At 49.2% G+C, this 15,301-nt stretch overlaps 1 protein-coding gene across 1 annotated transcript in view; it reads left to right on the forward strand.

The window, feature by feature from the left end:
* The window catches only part of LOC144592542 (uncharacterized), a 57,777-nt gene extending 47,372 nt beyond the window's left edge, over positions 1-10,405 (forward strand). The window contains exon 2 of the mRNA XM_078397117.1: positions 2,942-10,405. Coding sequence (XP_078253243.1) covers positions 8,704-10,398 — 1,695 coding nt within the window. The 5' untranslated portion in view covers positions 2,942-8,703 and the 3' untranslated portion in view covers positions 10,399-10,405. The remainder of the gene's footprint in view (positions 1-2,941) is intronic.
* Positions 10,406-15,301: the final 4,896 nt, after the last annotated feature.

Here is a 15,301-nt window from a genome sequence, read left to right on the forward strand (position 1 = left end):
CTAGGGTTGAGATGTGACTGCTGTCTGGATGAAGCAGTGTGCTTAGAACTACACCGTGATATGGGTTTAAATTGACAAGAACTGAAAATTTGACCACACCCATTCATTGCTATGCATCAACATCATGCTACCTACTTCAGGAACTAATCCTGCATGGAGCTTATGCTCCCACGAGACTCACTGACTGCAGAATAATGAGGTGTTTTGATATCATGCGTGCCCAACATGATTTGATAGTTGGCCTGCAACTTATAATCCCACACAGCATAGAAGGCCACTCACCCAATCAAGGGGTCATTTATGATAACACGTCTTTGGGATGGGAGTAAATGGGAGGGTGGCAAAGGGAAACATGTGGACTCAAAGGGAGGACATGCCAGGTCCACTCAGACAGCACAAGGTCAGCATGGAACCTGGTTCACTGGAGCTGGGCAACCTTGTAAAAGGAAGGTGCGTATTGACGGTGATGGATTCATTTGTGAACCAAATCAATATTGTTGGAGACTGAATAATGACCAGCCGTGTCAGAAAGTATCATCAGAAGTATCCAATAAAGCCCCAGAGGCTTTCCAAGAAGTGGGAATGAGGACGGACATCTTGGTGTCGCTTAGCAATTGGGTTTGAAGGAGAACACAGCTCAAGCAAAGATTGAACAATCTGACATGTCGAGATAAGTGAGTTGGTCTTTAAATGGCCTCAACTCAATCCATTGTACACTCACAACCTGCACATCAATCAGTTCGACCCACACACCTATTGCCTTAACATCCTCATAAGCTTAATGTTGTTAGAGGTCTTGTACCTACAGTTCCGTGCTGCATGTGTCTATAACTCACAGCCTGTGTGGGATTGCAGCTAATCAGCCATGATAGACACTGACACATATCACTGACACACGAGAGGGTGTTTGCAGACTTGCTTACCTCCTTCTTACATGGTAAGGTCGCATAGAATCAGCAAGGGCACCAACATGCTGTACCCCAGGACATTCTTCTGCTGGCCATTGGGATAGGGAGAGAGAGTGATAGATAATGAACTAATCCGTCTCTTGCTCAAGTAAAGAACCAGTACGCTTCTACTCTCCAGCCATCACAACCCATCACAACCCAATCCCCATGTTCCTTTCATTTCTGATGCAGTCTGAGGAGAAACAGAAAAAGAAAAATGGAGCCGACATCTTGCATTTTGTGTTTATCTTCGGTTTAAACCAGTATCTGCAGTTCCTTCCAACACAAGATTTCAAGTATTTGACAGGCTTTGGAAAACATGCTGCCAGCTGGAGAGTGAGATGCTGGGAAACTGATTAGTGCAGGTGTCAGGATTTATGGGAGAAGGCAGGAGAATGGAGTTAGGAGGGAGAGATAGATCAGCCATGATTGAATGGTGGGGTAGACTTGATGGGCAGAATGGTCTAATTCTGCTCCTATCACAAGCACACAACAAAGAAGCACGGGGCAAACAAGGAAGCTCAAGTGACATCTGATCTATATCAATGTGAGAAAGTATAAAGTGCTGGAGGAACTCAGCGGGCGAGGCAGCATCTCGGCAATGAACACACAAGCAAAGCAGGTTGGGACCTTTCTTCAGAATGATTGCGGTAGAGTTTTGCCGATACACTCTTTGTACAGTGTCCTTGACCACGGTATGAACAAGGTAAGGGGGACTGGAAACGGCCATTTGTAGGGGGACTGCTTGATGAAAAATGCTACAACCTTATAATGAGAGAACTCACGAGCTGATTGGGAAAGATGTGTTTTGTTTATCCAGTCGTCGGATGAGCAATAACTTGAAATGATTGATTTTAAAAATGCAAGAGCCTGGGCTGGAGTTAGAACAATAAAACCTTTAGGAGGAAAAAAAATTATTTAAAAGGGTAGTCTGTGACATTGAATGACAATGCAAAAACTTCCATCACAAGAAGGATGGCCCTGATTTTGAAACTCAGAGAAAACTGCAACTTAGTGGAAGTGAGCCCAGCTGGCTTAATCTCACATGGGTAGTATTTGACTCCAAGCCACGAGTCTTATGATTTAGCATAAGATGTGATAAGTTGGAACAATAAATCAAATGTAAAATTGTTAGGAGTGTACGCATGCTTAACCACCTCACACGCTGATAAAGATTAAGTTGTACCTTGGCTGAGAGTCTTTTGTTTGACACATCATTTGATGCCCCATGAAGGTAATAGGGTTCAGCAGTAGGTTGAAGGACAGCACAGTAATTGGTGTAGGAAGTGCAGAGTTAAATAGAATAAAGAGAGCTCTGAATGGAAGATAGCATATAGAACTATGCATGGCAAAGCAATTGAAGGGATAACCAAAGATCTGCTAAGAGCTGGAAAACAGGTGGACAGATTTTTCTGTAATACAGATGGTCAAAGGAGTCATCTGAGGGGGGGAATCTGCATGTAACTATTTTAATACAAAAGATAGGCACACAATGCTGGAGTAACTCAGCAGAACAGGCAGCATCTCTGGAGAGAAGGAATGGGTGATAGACGTTTCGGGCCGACACCCTTCTTCAGGCTGAGAGTCAGGGGAGAGGGAGTCTAGGGATATACAAGGGCAAGGTGCGAAAACGACAGATCAAAACAATACCAGGCGAAAAGATGAACTACAAAGCCAATAATATAAAAGAGGATAGCAAAGGTTCCTTCAGATATATAAAGAGTAAGAAAGAGGCAAGAGTGGACGTTGGACCGATGGGGACTGATGCAGGAGAAGTGAAAATGGGGAATAAAGAAAATGCAGAAGAAATGAATAACTTTTTTTGCACCAGCAGTGCCTGAAATTCAAGACAGTCAGGGGGTGGAAGTTAGTGGAGTGGCTATTACTGGGGAGAAAGTGCTTGGGAAGATGAAAGGGCTGAAGGTGGATGAGGGGACTGCCCCCTGGGGTTCTGAAAGAGGTGTCTTTAGAGATCGTTAATAGAATATTAATAGTTATATTTCAGGAATCACTAGAGTCAAGAATGGTTCCGGACGATTGGAAAATTGTCAATATTACCCCACTGTTCAAGAAAGGAGTGAAACAGAACAATGAAAACTATTGTCCGGTTAGTCTGACTCAGAAACATAGAAAATAGGTGCAGGAGGAGGCCATTCGTCCCTTCGAGCCAGCACCGCCATTCATTGTGATCATGGCTGGTCGTCCCCAATCAATACCCCATGCCTGCCCTCCCCCCCTTATCCCTTGATTCCACTAGCCCCTAGAGCTCTATCTAACTCTCTCTTAAATTCATCCAGTGATTCGGCTTCCACTGCCCTCTGTGGCAGAGAATTCCACAAATTCACAACTCTCTGGGTGAAAATGTTTTATCTCACCTTCAGTTGGTTTTAGAGTCCATTCTAAAGGATGAGGTTACAGAGTACTTAAAATTTCATAATAAGTTAGGCCGAAGTCAGCATGGTTTTGTGAAGGGGAGGTCTTGCCTGACGTATCTGCTGGAATTCTTTGAAGAAGTAAAAAGCAGGACAGACAAAGGAGAGTCAGTCTTCTTCTTGCGTTTGAGGCAGCAGAGGTTATGTAACACCCTCCAGGTACTGTAGCCAGTTCAATGTGCTGTTGTCGAGGGCCGTGAAGTCTACCCCTTGCACCAGGGCAGTCGAAGATGACGTGTTGCGCTGTTTGCTTGTCTGCTCCACACACGCAGGCTGCTGATGAAGGCAGCCCCCAACGATGCATGTTGGCATTGAACCGGCCGACCCCTGTGTGGAGCCGGTTCAGGGCGACCCACGCTTTGCGGGGCTGTGGTGTTCGGTGCGACAGTGAATTGAGACGGTCACGAAGTCTGTTCCCAGCTGGTTCTCCATGCTCCTAGTATGTTGAAACCGGATCCACAGAGGGTCGCTGCGTGACGGGATATGACAGCCGTTGAGGTCCCAGTTGCTGTGAATCCTGGGCGAGGTGGTGCAAAGGATGTTTGGCGTCCGATGGGGCCTTGCACACCAGCCTATGAGTGAAGAACTCTCTGCGAAGCTTGGCGGGTGCGATACCTGCAAGCACCGGCAGGAGATCCGTCGGAGTAGGGCGTAGGCAGCCAATGATGATCCGCATGATGTCGTTGAGGGTGGCGTCTAGCTTGCTAGTATGAGCGCTGCGGCACCATGCTGGGGCGGCGTACTCAGCAAGAGCTTATGTTGTTGACCTCCGCATGGTGAGCCCTGTCAACTGACCTCAGTCAGGGAAACGACAACAGACAGAGACAGCAGAAGCAGGAGAGTCAGTGGATGTTGTTTACCTAGAATTTCAGAAAGCCTTTGATAAGGTGCCACACGTTAGGCTGCTAAGGAAGATGAGAGCCCATTGTATCAAAGGGCAGGTACTAGCATGGATAGCAGGTTGGCTGGATGGCAGAAGGCAAAGAGTGGTAATAAAGGGGGCTGTTTCTGGTTGGCTGCTAGTGACTAGCAGAGTTCCGCAGGGCTCGGTGCTGGGGCCGCTACTCTTTACGTTGTATATCAATGATTTGGATGTGGGGAATGAACCCTTTGTGGCCAAAATTGCAGAAAATGTGATGGTGTAGAGAAAGCAGGGACTCTGCAGAAGAACTTGGACAGAAGTGGCAGAGGGAATATAGTGTAGCAAAGTGCTGAGTCATGCATTTTGGTAGTAGGAATAAATGCGCAGAATATTTTCTAAATAGGGTGAGAATCCAGAAATTGGAGGTGCAATTGGGAGTGCTGGTGCAGGATTCCAAAAGTTATTCTGCAAGTCGAATTGGTAGTAAGGCAGGCAAACCTAATGCTAGCATTTATTTCAAGAGGGCTAGAATACAAAAACAGGGATGTAATGCTGAGGTTGTATAAGGCGCTGGTCAGGATGCATTTGGAATATTGTGAACAATTTTGGGCACCGTATCTGAGGAAGGATGCACTGGCTCTGGAGAGGATCCAGAGGAGGTTTACAAGAATGATCCCGGGAATGAGTGGGTTAACCTATGATGAGCATTTTACGGCATCGAGCCTAACTCGCTGTAGAAGAATGAGGGGGGGACCTCATTGAAACATACAGAACAGTGAAAGGCTTGGATAGAGTGGATATGGAGAGGAGGTTTCCACTAGTGGGAGAGTCTAGGACTTAGAATTAAAGGATGTTCCTTTCGGAAGGAGATGAGGAAGAATTCCTTTAGTCAGAGGGTGGCGAATCTCAAGTCAAGTCAAGTTTATATGTCACATACACATACACGATGTGCAGTGAAATGAAAGTGGCAATGCCTGCGGATTGTGCACAAAAAGAATTACAGTTACAGCATATAATCTGTGGAATTCTTTGCCACAGAAGGTTGTGGAGGCCGTCAATGGATATTTTTAAGGCAGAGATAGATTCTTGATTAGTGCGGGTGTCATGGGTCATGGGGAAAAGGCAGGAGAATGGGCGGCACGGTAGCGCAGCGGTAGAGTTGCTGCTTTACAGCGAATGCAGCGCCGGAGACTCAGGTTCGATCCTGACTACGGGTGCTGCACTGTAAGGAGTTTGTACGTTCTCCCCGTGACCTGCGTGGGTTTTCTCCGAGATCTTCGGTTTCCTCCCACACTCCAAAGACGTACGGGTATGTAGGTTAATTGGCTGGGTAAATGTAAAAATTGTCCCTAGTGGGTGTAGGATAGTGTTAATGTGCGGGGATCACTGGGCGGCACGGACTTGGTGGGCCGAAAAGGCCTGTTTCCGGCTGTATATATATATGATATATATATGATATGATAATGGGGTTAGGAGGGAGAGATAGATCAGCCATGATTGAATGGCAGAGCAGACTTGATGGGCTGAATAGCCTAATTCTCCTCCTATCACGTGACTGCATGAATTGCCCCCCACCAACATACTCACCCATCCAGCAGAATGTTCTCATACTGACCAACTACTTGGCTCAGCCCCTCAACACCTGCCTGGCACATTGGTGACAGCATTAGTGCTGCCTGTTAAACTCATGCTCATATCGACAATTTCCAATGACTTTTGCTGGCAATTTCCACCTTATTCTAACCTTCACATGGTCATTCATACTGTTCCATTTCTGTATCTCTACCTCAGGAGGTAGGCTAGGTACTTAACATCCACTGCACGCCTACTGACACCCACAGCTACCTCCAATAACAACTCTACTCTATTCCCTGTCTTCGTGGTATTTGCATTGATGATGAGACTTTCTGTGCAGGTTGTTCTTAGGGCACTCAGTTTCTTTCTTGAACAGGTGCCTGTGAACTGCAGCCTCCTCTGTATCACTGTTAATAAAGCCCTTGCCCGCATCCATTTCTCATGCCTCTGTTCTTGCCATTTCCTGGATAGTTCCTCTGCACCTCACATTTTACCAGCCTCCACATTCTCCATAGTTTCCGACACCTTGAAAGAGAATCCACCAGCAGACCTATCTTCCCCTTTAGCATTTGACAAGAATGGACGACACGGTGGCACTACGGTAGAGTTGCTGCCTCACAGCGCCAGAGACCCGGGTACGATCCCGACAATGGGTGCTGTCTGTATGGAGTTTGTACGTTCTCCCTGTGACAGCGTGGGTTTCTCCAGGTGCTCTGGTTTCCTCCCACACTCCAAAGACGTTCAGGTTTGGAGGTTAATTAGGTTGGTATAAGTGTGAATTGTCCCTAGTGTGTCGGACAGTGCTAGTGTACGGGGCGATCGCTGATTGGCACCGACTCCATGTGCCGAAGGACCTGTTTCCGCACAGTATCTCTAAACTAAACATTCCCTTTGCAACTCTCTGCATCACTCTTTAATTCCCACCAACCATCCCTCTTCTTACAGCATAGAAACATAGAAAATAGGTGCAGGAGGCCATTCGGCCCTTCGAGCCAGCACCACCATTCATTGTGATCATGGCAGATCATCCACAATCAGTACCTGTGCCCAATTCCTCCCCCTATCCCTTGATTCCACTAACCCCCAGAGCTCTATCTCTCTTTCTTAAATCCATCCATGATTTGGGCTCCACTGCCCTCTGTGGCAGAGAATTCCACAAATTCACAATTCTCTGGGTGAAAAAGTTCTCACCTCAGTTTTAAATGGCCTCCCCTTTATTCTAAGACTGTGGCCCCTGGTTCTGGACTCCCCCAACTTCCTCTTACAACCACAGCTTACAACCTATATGCAATACTTGTCCTTTCACCTCTTCCCGACTAACCATCAGGATTTTCCAGGCGAAGCAGTGACTCGCCCACACTTCTTCCCGCCTAATGTACTGCGTTCAGTGCTCACAACGTGGTCTCCTTTGCAGTGGAGAAACCAAATACAGATTGGATGATTGCTTTGTGGAACATCCTTGTTCAGTCTGCAGGGCTGACTCAGAGCTTCTTGTTCTGAAGAAGGGTCTCGACCTGAAACATCACCCATACCTTATCTCCAGAGATGCTGTCAACCCCGCTGAGTTACTCCAGCTTTTTGTGTCCATTGTAAGATTTGAGAAGTTTTCCCTCATTCTGAAAGCAACACAAAACCAAAGAGCTGCAGTTTGGACATTTTAAACGAGAGACTGGGGCTGATAGCGGAGAAAGGCTGCGGTCGGTTTTTTCCAAGGGACCAGCCACAAAAGTAAAAACCTTACAACCCAGTCTCTAGGTTTCTGCAAAGCCACGGCCAGAACAATGGATGGGTATTGGCCATGCAGAAACCTGCGAAACCAGGTCGAAGTCCAGACACTGGGGCACTGACATCAGCATACTCACAATGCCCCAAGCCGACCTACACAGTTCATCTCGTTAAGGGGGCACAATAGCCCATAGAAAACTACTTGGTAGGTGATGGGAAACCAGTTAAACCCATCACCTCGCAACGAAATACCAATTAACACCGTCTGGCCATCCCCGGTATCCCCGGACATAAGCGCAGATCAGAGAGAAAACTCATACATATCTTTTTAAACAAAGAGATTCCAAGATCTGGCGGGAGATAGGACGGGTCAGAATAGTATAACTGGCCACGACTTTTGGGTTTTAAACTCAAGAAGAAAACCTGCAAGGAACGCAAGCAGGCAAGAAAACTCATGCAAGGAAGCAAGTCAAACGGATGCAGGAGGAAGAAAAGACAGGCAAGAAGAAGCGAAGTGCAAGAGAGAGGAACCGGCACGCAACTCGAGAAGAAATACTGCAAGACGAACAGCCAGTAACCCCAGTAATAGCCCCATGGTGAGCAGGTACCCCAATTCTGCATATCCTGGACATAGTTTAGTGTAGAGGGGAGGGTGGTTTGAATAAATGTGGGTGTGTAAAGGAATGTGTGTTGGTCAATTTTGCGATGTGTCGTACGTTCCCCATCTTACAGTCGTGTATATGTCTTGTAGAACTGTGTGTGTTTTATGATTCATAGTTATAAGTATTCATGTGATTCGGTATGTGTTTTATAGACATGTCTTATAGAACTGTATAAGTATTCATGGACAATAGTCCCAAGCGCTAAATAAAAGCCTTTTCCATTTAAACCCTGGTCTTCAAATCTGGTCTGGTTGAATTTTTCTGCACTATCAACGCTCCTGCATCTAAGTCCAGTGTCTAGAACCGTAAGGGGTGAGTGGGTCGAACCACTCAGGGGGAACCAGTGTGCGCGGCCTGGTCAAGGGATCAGAGCAAGGCACGGGGACGTTAGGTCGGGCGAAAGCTCGGCGCAGAAACCCCTTACAGATAATGGCGACCACGAAGGGACACTGGCAGCAGGATGATAGTGTACCAGAAAAGGATTTAAAACTAGGGACATAATGGACGAGCGCATTGCGGACTATGTCTTTAGCAAGGTGAATATCACCAAACAATGGATGTGTGGTTTGTTAGAGGACAAGCGCCCACTGGATGCAGCGATCCGGTGGACGGCCGGTAAAGCCCACAAGAAATCTGTAGAGAAGGCGGTCTGGCTGACCTGCTATAAAAAGCAGGTCCAGCTTTTGGACCGCGTAGTTGTGGCACAGGCAGCCCAGATCAGGGACCTTCAGGAGGAGGTAGAGGAGAAGGCTGCGGGTGGGCACCAGTTGATTGAGGCTCTGGACTCTTTAAACAAGGAGCGCCGGGTCGTGACCAACCGCCACGAAGCCAGGGTAGAGCTGATGGAGTGTCAGATCACTGAGGCTATGCGCAGTAAGGGCAAGCTCAGGGAGCAGTGCGCTTCCCTGAGCCACCAGCTGGAGACCCAGGAAGAGAACCTCAAGGGGGTTAGGGCAGCATATAAGATGGTTTTGGAGGACAGGTCGGAAGGGGCCAACCACGGGGCATGCCTGCAGGAGATAGAGGGTCTGCGGAGTGCTTTAAATAAAGTAAAAGGGTTGGTCTATCTAATGAACCCCCCATCGAGCCAGTCACTGGCGGTTGCGAAGGTCCCGGTTCCGGTCCCCAGAAAGACCGTGGTGGCTTCGGCCCCCAGACTCCACGATTCCCCTAGCTACGAGGCATCCTGGAAAAGGGGTAGTGTAGGGGAAAGAGAGAGAGAGGAGCTCCCGGTCGAGGACTCGGCACCGGCGCCCATGTGCCCGGTCCTGGAAACCAGACGGGGACCCACCGCGCCGAATGGGGACGCTGGACCCATTCAAAGCGAGATCGTGGTGCCCCACAGCTCCCAGCAGTTAAGAGCTATGGTCGGGCATGTAATGAAATTGTCCGAATCAGGGGACCCTTCGCTGCATTTCAGAGAGATAGAGCAAACCGCCGCAATCAACGGTTGCGACGAGGGAGAACGGGCAAAATTGTTGCTGTTCTCCGTGGACAGCTCGATCCTCCAATGCCTCTCAGATGAAAGCAAAAGAGGGACCAGGACCTACGATCTCCTACGGGACGAGGTCCTGGACGTCTTGGGGATGGGCGATGAGGGTCCATTTGCCCGATTGGAGAGGACCCTCCAGATGGAGGGAGAACCCCCAAGGGTTTTTGCGGCGCGACTGTGGACAGTATATCAGAGCAGCTGCCCGCACGTCCCCGCGCGGTATGTCCTGGTCGGGAATGGGAGAGCCCAGTGGCTCCGTTGCTTGGTGTCAAACAGCCTGGCAGCCGTCAGGGAGCAGGCGAAAGCCTGGTTTGATCCCACAAATAGCACGGAGGAGGCGGTTTTGGACCATCTCACGGTAGGGTATAGAAACACCCGGAGCACGTCTACCCGACTCGTAAAAGGGAAGGTGTACGTAGCGGAGGCTACTGCACTGGCCCAAAAGGAGTGGCGACAGCAGTGTAACCCTACCGCACAGTACAAGTGTTTCAGGTGTGGTAAGGTGGGGCACTGGCGGAAGGATTGCAGGGCCCACACCAAGGAAGATAGGGTTGGCACCACCCAGCGCGCCGAGGTCCCAGTTAAGCACGAGATCATCGAAACGATGATCGAGGTGATGCAGTCCCTCATGGCCGCCCAGGGGAAGGTGGCAGTCGCTACCGGCTCCCCGGGTGCGAGGGGGGCACTGGACATTCCCCAATGACATCAGCCCGTGCAGCCTGCCTATCTGTGTCCTCTCCGCTACGATGCGTGGAAGAGGCCGCTTGTGGAGATGGTAGTGGAGAGGCAAAGGGGCAGTTACCTGTTGGACACGGGGGCTTCATGCACCGTGGTCCACACAGAGGAACCCTTTGACTCTCCCCTGTCCACGGGGGTCCCTTTCGCACTGGCGGGGTTCACAGGGAAGGAACAGGCTGGCGCGCGTTCACAGCCAAGGATGAGGCAGGTCACGCAGACAGGTAAGGTTGCCTGCGTGAGGGGGGAGGACATTCTCCAGGAATGGAGAGTCTCGCGTTTTGGGTGGGATTCAGATGAGGAAGAGCCTGATCAGCCCGACCAGGGGCTGGATCCCATTACGGAGGAAGAGGAGTCGGAGGGGGACGACAGTAACGTCCCCGACTCAAGCACCAGGAAGGCGGGGGTAGCGAGCGAAGGCTCACCACCTGTAGGTACAGGCAGGGTGAGGCCGGATGCCGCGGGTATACCCAGTACCAAGGGGGCAGAGCTGGATGAGGCGGGGCCAGGGTCGGCAGCTGCGGGGGTTACCCGAGCTGCGGCACGGCAGGAACCGGTCCTCAGCCAGGCTGTCCAGGGGGCAGTGCCTAAGGTGACTCTCCGTAGGTCCAGCAGGAAACCCCAACGTAGAAAGTTTTGGCCAGAGGTCAATCACGCCCCGAGGTACGGGAGCCAAGTAGGGAGGAGGGAGCTTACGTCCCGGAGGGGACCTAGCCCCCGCCAGGCAGCGACAGGCTGCGGCGGATCAAAGGTGGGAGACAGCGTGGTGCAGCCGCAGGAGACGAACCGCTGCAGCCCTGACAGGGATTTGCTGAGCCGCCCGGGGAAGGCGGCGCTGTATTATATTTTAGGTAATATAGATAAGGATTAGGTAATTAAATAAGGATAAGTAATTTAGATAAGTTTTGTGGGGATAGTTAGAGTTTAAATAAAGTTGATGCGTCCAGGATGTGTGGGTGTGGGGTGCAGGCTGGGGGTCAAGAGACCCGCCCGCAGAGGCGTTTAACAAAGCCAAGCGCTCCCCAAGAGGCTGGCTATACCATATTTCTTTATCTGTTTTCTGGAGTGGAAGGAGGCACTCGTGTGGTGGATCGTTGCCACAGCGATCGGATGTGGGTGGACCTATCGGGGCCGCACCAAGGACATCATCGTCTACGGCTGCTCCGGGGACACGGCTCCCATCGCGACCGATGGGACTGGAAGGAGAGAAGCGGAGGAGACCGCAGTTTACTTCCATGAAGGCCGGTGGCCGGGGTGGCTGGGATCGAACTCTTCAGAGTATTCCAGCGCCTCAGGCTTTGCTTATCGGGACACTTCGTTATTGTGCCCGAGAGTCAAGATCATCGCCCAAAGGGTAAGCGCCACCGTTGGCAAAAGGATCTGCCGGGTATGCACGGGGAAGGTCCCCGCGAGCAGGCGGTGGTGGTTGAGGAAAACAAGCAGGACAATGGCCAACTCCACTGTTGAGTGGGAGAGACTTAACAACAACACTCACAGGACTATTTCTGGGACTAAAGAACAGTTGAGTGTGTGTTGGGACAAATGGTGGGAACTGGATGAGGGGATTTATATGTGTATGTGGGGTTCGAGGTATCGTTGCCCCACGGGCAACAGCATATTTTTCCAAAGACAGTGGCAGGATGACGGTAAGGGGATGAGGTGGGATGTTAGCTCGTGGGCTTGTGGAGTCCCCCTTTCCCCGATAAACGCCACTGAACTCATCACATGACCACGCATGACACCTCCCACAGTTCCGCTGGCAGTAGCACAGGAGGGTGAGTGCCCAAAAACCACTAAGGGGCCCGGGAATGGCCTGGTACTGATACCGACTGACCAGGTATTGTACCAGGGGATGCACTATGCGGTAGCCTCGGTGATCTAAAACCTCACCGAGGTGCGGTTGCCGGAGTGGTGCCCCAGGGAAACTGAAAGACTGTACCAGGTGCTACTGACTATATTTACTATGTGTGAAATGTAAAGGAGGGCAGCGCCTCAATAACCGGGTATATAAAGGAGAATGGAGAGACCGTTACGTGCGGGTGGGCGAGCAGGACCCAGCCGCAAGCTGCTAGGAGGACGGGCCCCTCCGCACCGAGTGAACTGTGTTTTTGTATTGTCCTCTTCGAATTAGTATCAAGAGTGATTGTGAAGGAATGTACAAAATGTATCGTTTTGCTGTTGTGTTGTTTTCATGTCCTACATTAGAGCTGACACCAGTAGGAGGATGGCGGAGGCATCGGCCTGGGACGAGGTGTAGGTGTATATGTCTGACATGAAAATGTACATACTTGTAATATAGTTTTGCCCGGGACACGGGCGGTAAAGATCAGCCTAAAAGATGGGGACTGTACGTTCGCAATGAAACACTAGTTTAGTTAAAACCTCAGGGGTCTGGATGTGGAGAATCGGGAAAACATTGCTCAACCACATTATTTAATTGATTCGATAAGCTGGGGTTATGCAAATCAACAGGAGGGACTGTAAGATTTGAGAAGTTTTCCCTCATTCTGAAAGCAACACAAAACCAAAGAGCTGCAGTTTGGACATTTTAAACGGGAGACTGGGGCTGATAGCGGAGAAAGGCTGCGGTCGGTTTTTTCCAAGGGACCAGCCACAAAAGTAAAAACCTTACAGCCCAGTCTCTAGGTTTCTGCAAAGCCACGGCCAGAACAATGGATGGGTATTGGCCATGCAGAAACCTGCGAAACCAGGTCGAAGTCCAGACACTGGGGCACTGACATCAGCATACTCACAATGCCCCAAGCCGACCTAAACAGTTCATCTCGTTAAGGGGGCACAATAGCCCATAGAAAACTACCTGGTAGGTGATGGGAAACCAGTTAAACCCATCACCTCGCAACGAAATACCAATTAACACCGTCTGGCCATCCCCGGTATCCCCGGACATAAGCGCAGATCAGAAGAAAACTCATACATATCTTTTTAAACAAAGAGATTCCAAGATCTGGCGGGAGATAGGACGGGTCAGAAATAGTATAACTTGCCACGACTTTTGGGTTTTAAACTCAAGAAGAAAACCTGCAAGGAACGCAAGCAGGCAAGAAAACTCATGCAAGGCAGAAGTCAAACGGATGCAGGAGGAAGAAAAGACAGGCAAGAAGAAGCGAAGTGCAAGAGAGAGGAACCGGCACGCAACTCGAGAAGAAATACTGCAAGACGAACAGCCAGTAACCCCAGTAATAGCCCCATGGTGAGCAGGTACCCCAATTCTGCATATCCTGGACATAGTTTAGTGTAGAGGGGAGGGTGGTTTGAATAAACGTGGGTGTGTAAAGGAATGTGTGTTGGTCAATTTTGCGATGTGTCGTACGTTCCCCATCTTACAGTCGTGTATATGTCTTGTAGAACTGTGTGTGTTTTATGATTCATAGTTATAAGTATTCATGTGATTCGGTATGTGTTTTATAGACATGTCTTATAGAACTGTATAAGTATTCATGGACAATAGTCCCAAGCGCTCAATAAAAGCCTTTTCCATTTAAACCCTGGTCTTCAAATCTGGTCTGGTTGAATTTGTCTGCACTATCAACGCTCCTGCATCTAAGTCCAGTGTCTAGAACCATAAGGGGTGAGTGGGTCGAACCACTCAGGGGGAACCAGTGTGCGCGGCCTGGTCAAGGGATCAGAGCAAGGCACGGGGACCTTAGGTCGGGCGAAAGCTCGGCGCAGAAACCCCTTACACCATCTTTGGTTTAAAGCAGTATCTGCAGTTCCTCCCTACACATTTCTCGTTGCTTGTCAGTTTAATTCTACATCCCACACATAATTCTACACTTTGACCCATCAGTCTCATACTACAAGGACCAATGCAATTTCGAGGACAGCACCTCATCATCCATGTGGGCTGTGCGCATTGCATCCTTCTACAACTTCACATTACTTCTGACGGCATCAGTCATCCATCTGTGATATTCGATGAACTTTGTTTCCCTCTGGAAGTGGGAAAGCCTAATCTGATGTGCTAGGCATACCATCCTGTTGCAGATTTCACAACTCCCAATGTTACCCGTTCTCGCTCTCCATTCTGCTTTTCACAACTCCTCCATTCTTTTGCCTTTGTTTTCTGTTGGGTATGCGAACCTGATTTAAAATGAAATTACTTTTAATATGAAATGACTTTTAATATGAAATGACTTTACATATGAAATGACTTGCGCAATTGTACGCATACTCAAGGAGGACGTAAGATGGCGCCAACATGAATACAGGCATGTTTGAATACTTGTGTGTGTCCGAGATTTATTCATAGTCCTTTTACGGCACAAATACACAACGATTTGGCGACGAGGATGGGATTCCTCTAACGGGAACAGATTGCGGTCATTTTGAGGTTTTCGCATGACCGAACATGAAGTAAATGACTCGGTATGTAATTGGAAAATATGGAACGCACGTTAACAAGTCAGCCCATCGATGCAACCTACCGTACAAGCAGTGCTGTAGCCATGTAGCGCAGCACATAGAGGCAGCCATAGCGAACAGAACATCAATTGTCTCGACCCGAAACATCGCCCATTCCTTCTCTCCCGAGATGCTGCCTGACCTGCTGAGTTACTCCAGCATTTTGTGAATAAATACCTTCGATTTGTACCAGCATCTGCAGTTATTTTCTTATAGAACATCAATCGTGTTCGCCTGCCAGTAATAGCTAAGCCACCCTACGTAGGTGCCGTGCAGCCCAAGTTCAGCCGCCGCTCTTTTTGTCCCCAGCAACCGCCACCGACGGCGAGTATCCGAGTATCGGAGAGCAGAGCAGCGATGGTGATAACGGTTAAATCGTGTTGTTGTGAACCGAGTATTAATAGTGTAACCATGGCTAATCCAATTGTTGGGAATGTGCCCCAGTTAGA

This window comes from Rhinoraja longicauda, chromosome 4 (genome assembly GCF_053455715.1).
Source record: "Rhinoraja longicauda isolate Sanriku21f chromosome 4, sRhiLon1.1, whole genome shotgun sequence".
NCBI lineage: Eukaryota > Metazoa > Chordata > Chondrichthyes > Rajiformes > Arhynchobatidae > Rhinoraja > Rhinoraja longicauda.